The following is a 16,869-nucleotide window of genomic DNA, read 5'->3' as shown; positions in this document are numbered from 1 at the left end:
AGAGGCACCATCCTCACACGATGCTCACAGCACGCCTCTGTCTCAGAAGACTTTGTTGTATGACTGCTGAGGCAAGGATCAAGGAACAAAAGAATATTTTCATTAGTTCAACAAAAGGAAGCAAGCACCTTTTACGTGCCCGGTGATTTTTTCACAACATAAAATAGGAAAGAGAAAAAAATGACTGTAGTAAACATAGTAGTAATGTAACGTCGATATACACGTACACTGAATTAAAAACAAACAAACAAAAAAATGGACAAAGGGATCTACAGATAGGCCCATAAACTATAGCTTTATGGCTTTAAGAAAACTCCATCATGGAGCCCTATATTACAGGGATAGACCAATGAACTTACAAATGGCATCCGCAATAAATGAACACTTTTAATACCACTTGAATACAAATGCAGTAATGAAATGAAGGTGATGCATGAAGCCTGAGTTGAATAAAATACACATTTTAATTTAAAGCCTTGGAAGAAACATCTTTTTAGTACAGGTTTTTATGATTTATATAGTATTAATGTGATAGTGGTTGATTAGATTACAATGGAGCTGTGTTTGATGGATTTAGAAAGTTTTTCTGTTTGTACCCCAGGCTTTATTGTTTGGTTTTCACATTAAAGGAAAATATTGTTCCCCTATAGATTCCCTGAAATAACCTATGTTATTGAAGTTGCTTTAATCCAAGCACATAACAAATTGAAAAAAATGACATAAAAGTTGGAGTTGAGATTCTACAAGAGAAATTCTTGATTGCATTTTTTTCTCTTTTTAAACCTATTTGAGATAGAAATTATAAGAGCAGACTAAGACATTTCTTTCTGTAATGTAAAGTCTAAGCGAGAGGTTAGTCATAAAGTATGTAATCAACACTTTAAAGTGATGGATTCCCGCTGAGATTCTAGAGAAGGTTAAGTGGCTCATAGTGAATCATCCAGCAGATGCACACATTCCTGTCTAATCTGTCTTGAAGCTGCAGGTAACTGGCCCCTGCAGTCCACAGGTGGCTTGCAAGCTTGCAATACTCTCGCAAGTCCACAGAACACCTGAAGTGTCCATGGAAATGGGAAAAACTGGCATAAAGTGCCACAGTGGGTGATGGCCTCAGCTCAGTGGCATTTCATGTGTGAATGAGTTAGGAGGTGGCTCCAGGAGAGGTTGTAGATTTTTCCATTTTATATGCCCATGGAGTCTCTGGAAGCAAGAAGCTGCTAGAAGTCTTGTATAGCTTTTGTCCAGAACTCAGTCTCATTTTTGGTTTCTGGGGCTGGTGTTAATTCCCCTCCAGGGCCCTGTCTCATCTCTTCCCTCCACTGCCCACTCACCTACTTGGCCCTACCTCACTCCCCTTCTCACAGACTGAACAATTTCCGCTGGGAAACCAGCATTCGTCACCACCAAAAAAAGGCAAATCAAGTCTGTCTCCGTTGAGGGACCACTTAGTAAATCATCTTTTTAAAAAATTATTGTCTGTCTAAACACTACTTAGGTTTAAAAATTTTTGTTAGGGTCAACAGTTGTCCTCTTTTTGTTGCTAAGATTTATTGACAAAAACATCCACTAAGTGATAGATTTTGTCATAGTAATAACCCTGAAGGAGATTATGAGCTGTTTATTTCTAAATCCTCACAGAGATGATCAAATCTGGAGTGTCTTCAATCCTCTGGTTCTGTATTTTTTGTGTGTGCATGCTCAGTTGCTTGGCTATGTCTGACTCTTTGCAACCCCATGGACTGCAGTCCACCAGGCTCCTCTGTCCATGAAATTTTTAGACAAGAATACTGAAGTGGGTTGCCAATATTTTGTGTAGCCCTTCACTAACTCCTGGATGCCAAGTACTTCATTACTTCTTTAAACATTGTATCTGAAAGGAAACACTGCATTTAATTGGTGCCTTTGCATTCCAGACAAGGCTGGGTTCGGAAATAACTTCACCACGGTGGACAACAAATCCACAGCCCAAAATGTGGAAGGCATTGTCGTCAGCGCGATGTTTAAATCCCTCATCACACGCTGCGCTTCAACTACTCATGAATTGCATAGCCCTGAGAATCTGGTGAGATACCTTTTCCTCCCACAGAAGTTCTAGTCTTATACCATGACCTTGCGAAAGAGAAGTTGAAATCTAAAACTATAAAGTTAAAATATCTATGTATTTTCCCAGTGTCACCAGCAACTCACAGTAGAAACCCAGCAATACCTTTCTCTTCCCTGTCACTTTGTCATCGTACCTGCAAATAGGCTTATCTCTTCCATCTCAGAGGTTCTGTGGTAGTTGGTGAAATAGTTGCCAGGTATTTTGAGCCCTTCAGAAAGAAGGTACTAGAACCCAGCATGTTGGCCTGTGAAATACTAAAGAGTGTTATACCAAACTTTTGTTTGAAACTGCATTTACTTTATAACTAATTCAGATATGCTGCTGAAATGGGTTTTGTCTTTTTTTATCAAACACTAATCTTTTAGCTACACTTCACAAAAGACTGTGTTAATTAAATCACCAAGGCCACAGGTAGAGAGCGCCAGGTTTTAAAAGATTAGTGTTTATTGCTGCCAAGAAGATTGTGGTTTGGGATAGTAAAATATAGATGAAGACTGACACATCTGATATGACTAAATGAATTCAGGTCTCTCAGAGGAGTAAAGAAGCATTTCTGTATCTTACTAATCTGTTAGCTATACTGACTCCTATGCAGAAATCAGCTCATTGACATATATGGACACTATCTGCTAATCTACTTAAATCAGAGAAATAGTTTTAAGTTATTCTAAATCATTGAAACTATGTATTCACTTGAGATAAACAGAACAAAACCCTGAATGAAAAGGAATTTGATTTTGCTGATTGTCAAGCCTCCCAACAAGGTTCTCGGAGGTTGAGAATAACTTGCATACCATCCAGGTGTTCAGTTTGGTCATGGAAAGAAGTAATTTGACAAGTGGATTATAGTATATGTGAGCTCTTATAAGTCTTACCCTACATGCACATGTATAGAAGAAATACTACATTTCTTAATTTTATTTAAATCAATTTAAATTTGGCTTTGAACCTCCATTCCACCAGAATGGCTAGAAGTTGAACCTCAGTCATTCTTGGGTCTCCCAACTTCAGAGAGTAGGGCAAATATTCTCAAGTCTTAGGCAGGACCCAGGGCTTGTGGTGAGGCTCCATGGGTTTCAAACATCAGTTATTTCTGTTAGTTCACATGGTGCTCTCTGCTGCTTAGGGATGGGCACTCTGGTGAATGTGGAACCCTTGCTTTTTGGAGTCTTGCCTTCCGTGGAGGAGCTACCACATGAGTGAGAGCATAAGGCCTTCTTCTCACAGGACCAAAAGGATACCTTATGTTTTCCTCAGTGGCCCTTCCTTCTGCTTTTCTAAAGATTGTGGGCATAACTGTCCCAGTGGTCTTAGGTTTTGAAGCCCAAAGCTCTAAGGTGTTTTTTAGGCTTCTATGTTCTTCTTTGTCATGAACCTTTCCTAAGAAGAATATGCTTACTACCTTCTTAGAGAAGATAGATGGGGAAATGCTGAATGCAAAGCTTAATATCTTAAAAAAAAAGAAAAAAGTCCTGCATTGAATGTTGAATCACTAATACGTTGGTTTTAATAGCCTTGTGTCTTTGTAAGTCTATAGTCAAGTTCATGCTCAAATGGGCTACAATATACATATTATTTGTTAAGACTATGTAGAAAAATGTATCATCCTTGAATGTAAGGCTCTATTAGAATTGTCTAGAAGGTTTAGCATAATTTATCACAGTGATGCCAAAAATTTGGAGAAGTTGAACAGCGAATGAAATCTGTAGTCTAGACAAAATTCTGATTCCCTTATTTTTGCAGGCATCTAAGAGTAGTCCCAAGAGACATAATTAAAAGTTTGGAGATTCAATTGTTATAAAAGTGTCTCCAACTAATAAAAATAAAAAAAAAACGTGTAAACTGATGTCTTTCTAATATCACAGCCAACTTTCTAAATATGTAGCATGGTGACCATCCTTTTTCATACTAAGAATGACAGGCAAGGTTTTTGGTAATGTTACCATAGGAACAGTGGAGGGACAGGATACCATTAGTTACACTGTAGTAATTTGTCTTCCTTTTATGATCCCAAGGCTCATCTAAGTCCAAGGAATTACCTTCCACCCCTCTTCCTATGAATATTCTTCAAAGACACAACTATCTTTCTTTTCCCACACTTTCCTTCTGGCCTCCAAATAGGGGCTGTATTGTGACATCCGTCAGCTGGTCCAGTTTATCAAGGAGGCCCATGGGAATGTCTTCAGGAGAGTGGCCCTCAGTGCTTTGCTTGACAGTGCTGAGAAGTTGGCACCAGGGAAAAAGGTGGAGGAAAATGAACCGGAATCTAAGCCTGGAAGAGGAAAAAGGTTGGAAGCTTGAGCTCTCTGAATATGAGGGTTTGCCCAGTCTGTAGAATATAATGTCCTGTTGTATTGTTTCATGATGTGAAATTCCAGGGCAGGGATGAAGGACTGTCCTGTATGAGTGATACCACTGGCAGTGGCCCAGCTGCAGCTTAGAAAGCGGATGAGTTTCCTATCAAACAAATGCTGCCTCAGTATGAATCAGACCTCAGTTGATCCCGAACTTTCATACATTGGAACCTTACTTCATAGCTCTTACTTATATGGTAAAATGTTATCTATGTTTTAGTCCCTTCAATAGGTATAACTTATATTTTTTGTCCAGAAAGAAAAAGTAATTACTGATACCATATCATTCTGTTCAGTAAGTAATATTTTTAACATGGTGAAAAGATAAACGGCTGAGACATGTCCAATTCTGTTTTCTTCTAGTAAACATGAATTTAAGGGCTTTGCAGGTGGCTTAGTAGTAAAGATTCTGCCTGCCAATGCAGGAAACATGGGCTCACTTCCTGGATCAGGAAGATCCCCTGGAAAAGGAAATGGCAACCAATTCCAGTTTTCTTGCCTTGGAAATTCCATGGACAGAGGAGCCTGGCAGGCTATAGTCCATGGAGTCACAAAGAGTTGGACATGACTTAGTGACTAAACAACAACAAGAAGCAGAATTTATTGTATGCCTGTTCTATAAGAAATGTCACTTATGAAGATTAAAAGAGATGCCTCAATCTAACACCCTGCCTGCAGTTACTGCCTCTGTGTGCAATGATGGTATTGTAGTGTTCTTAGGCAATAATGCACTAGGTCATAAGTTAAATGGTAGGACATAAATTCCATAGCAACATAGACTCATGATGATACAGGGAGTGTGCAGTCCATTTAGGTTGTCTGTAACAGTGTTTTGCTTTATGAAGTCTATGAATTGCTGAGAAGTGGTGTCCTGCTCTGCTGTGATTGGTGGAATGCACCATTTGCACAGGTCAGAGGCGGGAAGCGTGGTGGATAAAGGCCAGGTGACTGCCGCACCTGAGGAATGTCGCAGCTTTATGTCCGGTCGCCCCTCACAGACTCCAGAGCAGTAAGTAGAATTAGCTTTGTCTCCAATGCAATGGGCTGAGCACATCCCCATGGAAGAAATTCTCTTTTCCAAGCTGCTATTTGCTTTTCCTTTCTGTTGAACTTCTCCTTGCTTCTGCCCTTTACTTTTCATTCCCGTGAGACTTATCTCTACAGGCTCAAATCACAAGTAATCAACTTCATGCTTCCAGGAAGCCTCCCTCACTGCCTTTCCTGTTTCCAGCCTCTACCCCACTTCTGTCTTCCATGCACAATCTTGCAGGTAAATCTTGAAAAGGAGCATGTATAGCAGGTGCAAGGGCGATGTCATCCACTTTCTTGCTTAAAATATCACTTATAAGTAACTTACAACTGTCAATAACTGAAGCTTATCCAGAAATATGTAAGATAATCTTCTCTCATGTCCAGCTTTACCTAACAGACTCATCCGTTTCATCTTGGTTCTCTCCAGAGATCCACTCCAGTGCCTCTGTTATCAATTTATTCCACTTTTGATAATGGCAATATCAAAAGCATCATGAAAATAGTGCCCCCAGAAAATGTTAAGATTATTGTAGAAACTAAATACAGTCTAGTTCTATGCAAGACTCATTTGTATTCATTCTTCTTTTGAGACCTATTTACTCATAAGTGATGTTGATCAATACTTAAAATATGATCCTTTTAGTATGCCATTCTGCCTCCCAAAACCATTATTTAGTACAAAATGATTATTATTCCAGAAATTCTGTAGGGGATTCTAGGTTTTATGGTATCCCCTCTGTACAGTCAAGGAAGTCATGTCATCACATAGGACCCTGGCAACCCACAACAAGCAAGCAAAACCTTTAAGGAACAAAAAGCCTGCACAATTCTTACAGCCCTTCAAAATTTTAGAAACTGCCCCTAAAATGAGTGGGTAAAAGTAGTTCAGTTGCTCTGTTGTGTCCAACTCTTTGCAACCCCATGGACTGCAGCATGCCAGGCTTCCCTGTCCATCACTAATTCCTGGAGCTTGCTCAAACTCTTGTCCATCAAGTCAGTGATGCAAGTAAAGAGAAGGTAAATCAACTCCATGGGTCCAGAGACTATGTGAGTTTTTACTTAACCACTACAGCCCCAGTGCCTCAATAGACCTTGCTGGATCCATAGTAAGCTCTTAATATATATCAAGAATGAGTGTATGACAGTCAATGAAAGGATGGACTTATCGAATTACCATTAAGCCTTTGTCTTCTTTAATTTCTATTCTCAAAATTGAAGTTTAGTTTTTCCTTTAAAGAAGTTTTTAAGGACACAGTAAAAAATCCAAACTTAAGTTCTAAGGGAAAAAAAACCATGAAAGGCAAATTTCCTTTCAGGGAATTTTCCCTGAAAGGCAAAGATGTGTCTGTAGCTGAATAACCAACCACAGACTAGTTAAAAGTCCTTACATACAGAATCTATCCAAAAAAAATGAGAGAGGACTTTTTTTTCCCAAAATAACACTAACAACTATTGAGTTAATCTGAACAAGAAGAATGGTTGAATAGGTTAACTAGATTTAAAACATAAAACTATCTACCTTGATAGGTGATTTAGTTTTCTCAATTGCAAATACTCTCTTTCCGTGGTTCTGTAAATACCACTTGATTTCTTAGCATTTAGCATGTGTCTATTCTCTCCCTTGAGGAAAGATACATGTTTTAATGTGCCTCTACATAACAATTTCCACTTGGAGGGATGTCGTAGAATGTCAAGTATGGGAATTTTCCCTGATCCAAGTGGGCCCAGGAGATGAGCTGCCACGTCCTCTGTTTAGCACTGAAGAAAAGTAGGTGGGTAATCCTGGCTCCTACATTGCCTTCTCTTTCTCTCTGTTCCCCTTCCCGGCCTTTCATACCCTTTGCTTCTCCGTTTTCTCTCTTAAAAATCACATTAAAAATTCCCTCTTAAAAATCAAATGAGTGACATTAAAAGCAGTTCTATGTGCCCATTTCTTGGAAACTCATGACTGATACATACCCTTTGGACAAAGCTGATTTGGCACTTTATTGTAAAGCTGATCAATTATAGCTTCCCTGGACATTTCCCCACTCAGGCCACATGGTCAATATGCTCACCATTGTGTCACAGATTCCCCGGAGGTAAAAAATGCTTCATATACTGTGAGCATTTGATAAAATAACCGGGAAGTCAGATTCAGAAACACTGATTTAAATTCACACTGTAGGGCTTCCCTGGTGGCTTAGACAGTGAAGAATCCTCCTGTAATGTGGGAGACCTGGGTTCGATCCCTGGTTTGGGAAGATCCCCTGGAGGAGGGCATGGCAACCCACTCCAGTGTTCTTGCCTGGAGAATCCTCATGGACAGAGGAGTCTGGTGGGTTATAGGCCGTGGGATCGCAATGAGTTAGACATGACTGAGCGACTAAGCGCCACAATATTTGAGAAACAGAATGTCCTGAATGAAAATAATAAATAAAGATTTTGGGCTTCCCTGGTGGCTCAGTGTTGAAGAATCTGCCTGCCAATACAGGAGACAAGGGTTCGATCCCTTATCTGAGAAGATCCCACATGCCACGGGGCGACTAAGCCCGCGTACCACAACTTCTGAGCCTCGTGCTCTGGAACCCCGGAGATACAACTGCTGAGCCCAGCACTGCAGCTACTGAAGGCTGTGTGCCTAGAGCCCGTGCTCCACAATGAGAGTAGAAATCACGATGAGAAACCCTCCCACCGCAACTAGAGAGTAGCCCTCACGGCAACAAAGATGAGCACGGCCAAAAATAAACACATAAAATTATTTTTAAAATGATCATTAAAGGTTTTATTACCCTCATGACGTTTTGAGAGAGAAAACCTGCATCCCTATATAAATATCCCCAGAAAATGATTGCTTTTATACGGTACTATCAAATTTTAGGTAGATCCCAGGTTTAACCCCAATGCTTATAAATAAATCAGTACCTAAAACCCCCCAAATACATTTCATCATATGTTACTATTTTCTCTAACCTTTTCTTTCCAAATGACTGAAGTAATATATGTTGATCAAGTTGCCAAATGTGGAAAACACACACACACACAAATAGAGAAAAATAATTTTAAAATCAAAATACCTTCAACTAGAGATAACCACTGTCAACATTTGGTATATTATGCTGAATACACATTTGAGCATGTGTACACACAAGTTTGCACACAGACACATAATCACATGTGTGCTTCTTTAAAAATAATTAAACTGATGATAACCTGCTTAATCCATTTATTTGACTACTGCCTTTTAGTTTAACAGTATATCGTGAACGTACCCCATTTCGTTAGTCTTGTGAAAATAGCATTTTAATGACTACAGAGGGTGCCATCATATGGAAGTCCTACAATTTCTTCAACTCTTTTCCTAGAATTGAATATTGAAATTGTTTCCGGTGTTTTGTCATTGGCCCAAAATCTCAGTGAGCATCTAACCTTCTTATATGTACATCTTAGTATATTATTCCATCATTTCCTGGGGATAACTTCCGGGAAGTTGAATTTCTGTGTCATTGTTGTAGCTATAGGCTTTACATCACATATTACCAAATTACCTTCCAGAAAGGTTGAATCATTATATCTCACCATGACTGTATCATAGTACCCTTGCTTTCTCTCCATTTCCCTACCCCTTCTTAATCTTTGTCCTTTTAATGAGTGAAAATAGGGATCTGATTTCAACTGACCTTTTTTTGTTAATACCTAATGAAATTAAGCTCCGTATTACCATTGGCCACTAGTTTTTCTCCTCTTGTGAAATGCCCTAGTCAAAAATCCCTTTGGCAATGTTCCCATTTGTCTTATTAAGTCAGACTAAATTTTTTTTTACTTTTAAGCCTTAAGATTCTTTCACATAAGAAAGCTAAATAATCAGGCATCATAAAAATAACAGTGAAAAATTATGATGCATTCCCTGGGTGTGGTGATTGTATTTTATTTATTCATTCATTCAAATATTTTTATGAGTTTATTTAGGGCCAAGAATTATACGGTCCTGGGGTGGAGATGGGCGTAGGATATGGTACTACACACTGCTCAGGGAACTTCAAAGAAAAAGTTAAATATTTACTGACACCGTAAGTGTTTTTTTATGACCCACACTCACAGACGATTACCTGCAATAATATTTAGTCTTACATTATGGTTGAAACAAAATGATGTCCTCAACTTGACAGCTGAGCTGTAACTATTTTCAGGAAGAGCTCAGGGAGTCAAGCTGGGTCTTCCTCCTTCCATTCCCACTCTGCCCCTTGCTAATCCCAGCCCATCACAGGTCATCTTGCATAATTTGCCTCCATGTCACTGACAGGAGGTTGAAAGAGATTTAAGAGACTTTCACATGTGTTGTCAGACATTTAACCATCCCCTCTGCCTGCTTTCAGCGATGAACAAATGCAAGGGGGAAACCTGGGGCGAAAAGATTTCTGGCGCAAGATGTTCAAATCCCAGAGTGCGGCAAGTGACACCAGCAGCCAGTCTGAGCAAGACACTTCAGAATGTACCACTGCCCATTCAGGGACCACCTCTGACAGGCGCGCCCGCTCCCGGTCCCGCAGGATTTCACTCCGGAAGAAGCTTAAACTTCCTATAGGTAAAAGTATGTCTTTTTTATTTTATGGATTCTCTTATTCCCTGCCATGTCCTCAAATCAGCTCCTAATCAGAACAGAGCAATGCATGGGAAAGTAGAGAAAGGGAAAGCTTTCAAGTCACAAATATAGGGTGATTCATTCATTCATTCATTCCTTTCAGCAGGTATTTCTCAAACCTTTATGTGAGCTTCTAGGGTGCGCAAACCCTGTGCTAAACCTCAGTGATTAAATGATGAGCAACATTTCATGGTGTCTGACTTTGCTGAACTTACAATCTATGAGGGGTGGCAACCACTGAAGCAGATCATTATACAACAAAGTTTAGTTGCAAGCTATGAATTTTATGAAGGAAATCTACATGGTGCTGTGAAAGCATGCAATAGCAAGACCCAACTGCAATGGGAAGAGGAGGCAGAAATCAGGGAAGGCTTCCTGAAGGAGGTGACATTAATATCTGCAGAGTACTTGGGAGAAGGAGGAAGGAGAGCACTCCAAGTGGTAGCAATGCAATATGCAAAGGTATTAGGAGGGAGGGACATGGAAGAACTGAGACAAGAGCGGCTGCATGACAGTGGTGGAGCCACAGAGACCAGAGTACTGTGGGCCTTGCAGGTCACTTGGCTCTTCATCTTTCAGCCCTACAGAGGCCAGATGGGATGTTGAACAGGGGGGTAACATAAGCCATGATCAGGTAAATTTTTTTCTAGAAGATCACTGCATGGAAACATACTGGAGGCAGCATGAGTGGATAAGGGACCAGAGGGAAAGCTGCATTATGGTCCAGGTATAAGTAATGGTAGCTTAGACTGGGTGGTGACCATGTAGATGGAAAGAAATGGACATATTTGAGAGACACTTTGGAGGTAAAATCAACAGGACTTAATGGAATATGTGAAATTTGACAAGGACTGCATGGATTACACTTTTAATCACCCAAGAGGCCCAGGTTCTTTTTGTCCTGATCTTAGTCATGCGATCTTATAGTCCAACAGTGAATGTTTTTGTTCAAAGCATGTACATTTTGAAAACAATTTCTGTTCACTTTTGTTTACATTGGGTCATGTAACTTTCATTGCTTTTTGGGCCTATGCTAACATTTTTGTTTAATCCATTTGGGAGAAAATGCTATAATGGTCTAATTTTGTAAAAAATTATTAACTAGGAAACTGGCTGAAACGCTCCTCCCTCTCGGGCCTGGCAGATGGCGTGGAAGACCTCCTGGACATCAGTTCTGTGGACCGCCTGTCTTTCATCAGGCAAAGCTCCAAGGTAAACAGGACGTTACTTATGTAAGGGAATGTTGTAGTCACTAATAGAAAAATGTCAGGGCTGAGAAGTGCTAAACACCTGGAGGGGCTGAAGAAATTCTCTTCAAGTTAAGTAAGTTTGGGGAACTTAAATGAACTATGGAAACTAAGATGTCTTAGTATTAGGCAATCACAGAAAGGAAAAATGTGACAAAACTTTAAATAAAACTGTAATGCAGCTATAAAGAGGTATATAGCTATTTGTGCTCGTGCTCAGCTGTGTCTTACTCTTTGTGACCCCATGGACTGTAGCCCACCAAACTCCTCCATCAGTGAAATTTTCCAGGCAGGTGTATTGGAGTGGGTCGCCATTTCCTCTTCCAGGGGATTTCTGGGCCCAGGGTTCGAACTTGCATCTCCTGCATTGGCAGGCAGATTCTTTACCACTGAGTCACCTGGGAAGCTCCATATAGATATTAATTCCCAGCTATTTTTAACACACATGTGAAATCCTCACATCTTGAGATCCTATCGAAGGACACATAACTGTACAGTGTGTATATATTTCTTTTATACACACACAGAGTTTATCTTTGTTCCCTCCTTTTTCTACCATCTGAACCATTCTCCCCATTGACAAGAATAAAGAAGTTCAGGGTGATTTTTCCCACTTCTTGCCTTCATCTGTTAAGCATCATAGTAGCCTGCAGTTTGGAAAAGGTCATAATTCTTACTGAAAGCCATTTCTGATAAGAATCTTCCTTGTGACTAGTTCATGGTCTGCTCACAGTAATTGTCAGCGTGTGATGGAAGTTACATTCCTTTATACACAAATTATTTGCCTAAACTTTTTCTTCTTAGAAAACCAATTTTCTTCTATCTCTTTCAAAAATAATATTTTGAAATTATAAAAAGAATATAGCAATATTATGAGACATTTAGAAGATATATTTGTAATTCCTCCTTCATATTCTTTTTACTAAAAGTTGGCCAAGTATTTGAGAGTCTGTGAAGTATATAACTTCTTTACTTTGCTGTAAACAAACACATCTTAAGCATTAGGGGGAAAGCATGTTATTGCACTTTAATTATAGGACACCTTGTGAATCCATTTTTACTGATTCTTACATAGAGATTTGGAATCTTCTATTTGTCTATCTTTTACTTTCATCTGATTCTCAGCTGTGGTGTTTTTTTATAAAGGATGAATAAGACTTGTTCATAAATCTGAGTTTGGACTTTAGCAGAATTAAACTCTAAGAATATCTCAATTGTTTACTAAACTATTTCCACAGTGCCCAATTATTTTACTTTCAGTCTGTGACCAAGACTCTCCTTCAAAGTATAGTTGTAAGTGATATCTTTTTTGGTACATGGAAATAAACTCTATAGACTAGCTAACCAGATATGGAAATCGGAAGAAATGAAGTGACCTTTATATCACAAACAAATTATTTTTCAAGGTAAAGGTTCATTCCAGTCACTAAGTCATGTCCGACTCTTTGCAACCCCATGAACCCCAGCACGCCAGGCCTCCCTATCCATCATCAACTGCCAGAGTCTACCCAAACCCATATTCATTGAGTAGGTGATACCATCTGACCATCTCATCCTCTGTCATCCCCTTCTCCTCCTGTCCTCAATCTTTCCCAGCCTCAGGGTCTTTTCAAGTGAGTCAGCTCTTCATATCAGGTGGCCAAATATTGGAGTTTCAGCTTCAACATCAGTCCTTCCAATGAACACCCAGGACTGATCTCCTTTAGGATGGACTAGTTGGATCTCCTTGCAGTCCAAGGGACTCTCAAGAGTCTTCTCCAACACCACAGTTCAAAAGCATCAATTCTTCGGTGCTCAGCTTTCTTTATAGTCCAACTCTCACATCCATACATGACTACTGGGAAAACCATAGCCTTGACTAGACGGACCTTTGTTAACAAACTACTGTCTCTGCTTTTTAATATGCAATCTAGGTTGGTCATAACTTTCCTTCCAAGGAGTAAGCATCTTTTAATTTCATGACTGTAATCACCATCTGCAGTGATTTTAGAACCTCCAAAAATAAAGTCAGCCACTGTTTCCACTGTTTCCCCATCTATTTGCCACGAAGTGATGGGACCAGATGCCATGATCTTAGTTTTCTGAATTTTGAGCCTTAAGCCAACTTTTTCACTCTCCTCTTTCACTTTCCTCAAGTTTTTTAGTTCTTCTTCACTTTCTGCCATAAGGGTGGTGTCATCTGCATATCTGAGGTTATTGATATTTCTCCCAGCAATCTTGATTTCAACTTGTGCTTCCTCCAGCCCAACATTTCTCATGATGTACTCTGCATAGAAGTTAAATAAGCGGGGTGACAATATACAGCCTTGACGTACTCCTTTTCCTATTTGGAACCAGTCTGTTGTTCCATGTCCAGTTCTAACTGTTGCTTCCTGATCTGCATACAGGTTTCTCAAGAGGCAGGTCAGATGGTCTGGTATTCCCATCTCCTTCAGAATTTTCCACAGTTTATTGTGATCCATACAGTCAAAGGCTTTGGCATAGTCAATAAAGCAGAAATAGATGCTTTTCTGGAACTCTCTTGCTTTTTCGATGATCCAGCAGATGTTGGCAATTTGATCTCTGGTTCCTCTGCCTTTTCTAAAACCAGCTTGAACATCTGGAAGTTCACGTATTGCTGAAGCCTGGCTTGGAGAATTTTGAGCATTACTTTAGTAGCTTGTGAGATGGGTGCAATTGTGTGGTAGTTTGAGCATTCTTTGGCATTGCCTTTCTTTGGGATTGGAATGAAAACTGACCTTTGCCAGCCCTGTGGCCATTGCTGAGTTTTCCAAATTTGCTGGCATATTGAGTGCAGCACTTTGACAGCATCATCTTTTAGGATTTGAAATAGCTCAACTGGAATTCCATCACCTCCACTAGCTTTGTTTGTAGTGATGCTTCCTAAGGCCCACCTGACTTCATATTCCAGGGTGTCTGGCTCTGGGTGAGTGGCAGTGATTACATCTTCGTGATTATCTGGGTCATGAAGATCTTTTTTGTACAGTTTTTCTGTGTATTCTTGCCATCTCTTCTTAATATCTTCTGCTTCTGTTAGGTCCATACCATTTCTGTCCTTTATTGAGCCCATCTTCGCGTGAAATGTTCCCTTCGTATCTCTAATTTTCTTAAAGAGATCTCTAGTCTTCCCCATTCTATTGTTTTCCTCTATTTCTTTGCATTGTTCGCTGAGGAAGGCTTTCTTATCTCTCATTGCTATTCTTTGGAACTCTGCATTCAAATGGGTATATCTTTCCTTTTCTCCTTGGCTTTTCACTTCTATTCTTTTCACAGCTATTTGTAAGGCCTCCTCAGACAGCCATTTTGCTTTTTTTTTGCATTTCCTTTTCTTGGGGATGGTCTTGATTCCTATTATCTCCTGTACAATGTCACGAACCTCCATCCATCTATCAGATCTAGTCCCTTGAGTCTATTTCTCACTTCTGCTCTATAGTCATAAGGGATTTGATTTAGGTCATACCTGAATGGTCTAGTGGTTTTCCCCACTTTCTTCAATTTAAGCCTGAATTTGGCAATAAGGAGCTCATGATCTGAGCCACACTCAGCTCCTGGTCTTGTTTTTGCTGACTGTATAGAGCTTCTCCATCTTCAGATGCAAAGAATATAATCAGTCTTATTTCAGTGTTGACCATCTGGTGATGTCCATGTGTAGAGTCCTCTTGTGTTGTTGGAAGAGGGTGTTTGCTATGACCAGTGCATTCTCTTGGCAGAACTCTATTAACCTTTGCCCTGCTTCATTCTGTACTCCAAGGCCAAATTTGCCTGTTACTCCAGGTGTTTCTTGACTTCCTACTTTTGCATTCCAGTCCTCTATAATGAAAACGACATCTTTTGGGGGTTTTAATTCTAGAAGGTCTTATAGGTCTTCATAGAACCGTTCAACTTCAGCTTCTTCAGCATTACTGGTTGGGGCATAGGCTTGGATTACTGTGATATTGAATGGTTTGCCTTGGAAACAAACAGAGATCATTCTGTCGTTTTTGAGGTTGCATCCAACTACTGCATTTCAGACTCTTGTTGACTATCATGGCTACTCCATTTCTTCTAAGGTAAAGGTTAGTATAAACACAAAGAATTTCTTTTGAATTGAGTTACCTGACTTCTTGTTTTTTCTTAGGTCAAATTCACCAGTGCCGTGAAGCTTTCTGAAGGTGGGCCAGGGAGTGGAATGGAAAACGGAAGAGACGAAGAAGAAAATTTCTTCAAGCGTCTTGGTAAAAATCATTTGACCTAAGAATTGCATGCAACTTTCATTACATGAAACAAACATTTGATTAGATTAAGTGATCTACTTTATATTTTCCTTGATTTCTTAATAATTTTTTCCTCATATGTATGTTGCTTGCATTACTCTTCACCAAGTCATGACTGACTCTTTGTGACCCCACGGACTGCAGCCTGCCAGGCTTCTCTGTCCATAGGATTTTCCAGGCAGAATACTAGAGTGGATTGCCATGTCCTACTCCAGGGGAGCTTCCCAACCCAGGGATCGAACCTGCATCTCCTGGATCTCCTGCATTGACAGGAGGATTCTTTATCACTGCGCCACGTGGCAAGCCCTACCCTTTAAATAGAGATGTCTAAACTTATGTCTCTATCTGTTAACCATTTGGTTCAACTCATATTAGTGGATGTTCTACTGTGTTCCTCATTCCCTAGTGGGCCCTGGATTTACAAAGAATAAGGCACAGGCTTTTCTTCTCCTGTTCTGTCCTTTATTAAAAATCTAAGAGCTTTAAAGAACCTTCAGATATCCTTTTATCCACCCACCATCTACTTAGGAATTCTGCACAATAAATCCCTGACAGGTGGCCAGCCACCCTCTGAGCACTTCCACCGAGGGGAAGCTTATGACTGTACAAAGCAATCTGTTTCAGAACTAGACAGTTTCCATTGTTAGAAAGACTTTCCTTATATTCTGAAAATATACTTATCCATACTTTTGACTCACTGGTCTAGTTTTGATATCTCTAGGCAGCCCCCCCCCCACCACATACGCACTTATACACTCATTCATACACACATTGCTAGTTTCACCTATTATCTCTTTCATGTTCTCTCTTTTGATCTCACTTCTGCTGGTTAAATATTGTTGATTCCTTTTGTTTTCCTTACATAGAAACGTCTCTAGATCTATCACCATCCCAATTCTATTTTACTATATACCATAATTAGATGATATGCTTTACAAAATGGGGTGCTTCAGATGGACTGTAATACACTATATTTGACTTTAATCAGTGTAACAGATAGTGTAACTGTTAAGCTCCAGGGGTATAACTAGTAGATGAACACAATTTAAGACCGCATTGTCTGTTTTCACATCACAGCGTTGGTTTGTGTTGAATTTGGGATTAGCCTTTGCCAGTTGTCCTTTACATGAATGAATATCATGTATTATTTCAATGTAGCTATTATTAATTCTTCATCTCAGAATAAATAATATGTATTGTTTCATTAACATGAAGAGTAGTTAAGTCACTTACCCGGGAAGGAAGTTAAGAGATAGAA

General features: G+C 39.7%; 1 protein-coding gene across 2 annotated transcripts in view; it reads left to right on the top strand.

The window, feature by feature from the left end:
* Nucleotides 1-16,869, top strand: part of UNC80 (unc-80 homolog, NALCN channel complex subunit) — a 226,726-nt gene that overhangs the window by 56,990 nt on the left and 152,867 nt on the right. Inside the window, exons 16-21 of one of the 2 annotated variants that reach the window (XM_061147929.1) lie at nucleotides 1,914-2,062; nucleotides 4,226-4,392; nucleotides 5,369-5,467; nucleotides 9,846-10,060; nucleotides 11,217-11,323; nucleotides 15,476-15,572. In XM_061147929.1, coding sequence (XP_061003912.1) covers nucleotides 1,914-2,062; nucleotides 4,226-4,392; nucleotides 5,369-5,467; nucleotides 9,846-10,060; nucleotides 11,217-11,323; nucleotides 15,476-15,572 — 834 coding nt within the window. The remainder of the gene's footprint in view (nucleotides 1-1,913; nucleotides 2,063-4,225; nucleotides 4,393-5,368; nucleotides 5,468-9,845; nucleotides 10,061-11,216; nucleotides 11,324-15,475; nucleotides 15,573-16,869) is intronic. The other variant, XM_061147928.1, reaches the window with a different exon arrangement.

Source organism: Dama dama, chromosome 8, assembly GCF_033118175.1.
Source record: "Dama dama isolate Ldn47 chromosome 8, ASM3311817v1, whole genome shotgun sequence".
Classification (NCBI taxonomy): Eukaryota; Metazoa; Chordata; class Mammalia; order Artiodactyla; family Cervidae; genus Dama; species Dama dama.
This window is presented reverse-complemented; position numbering and strand designations above follow the sequence as displayed.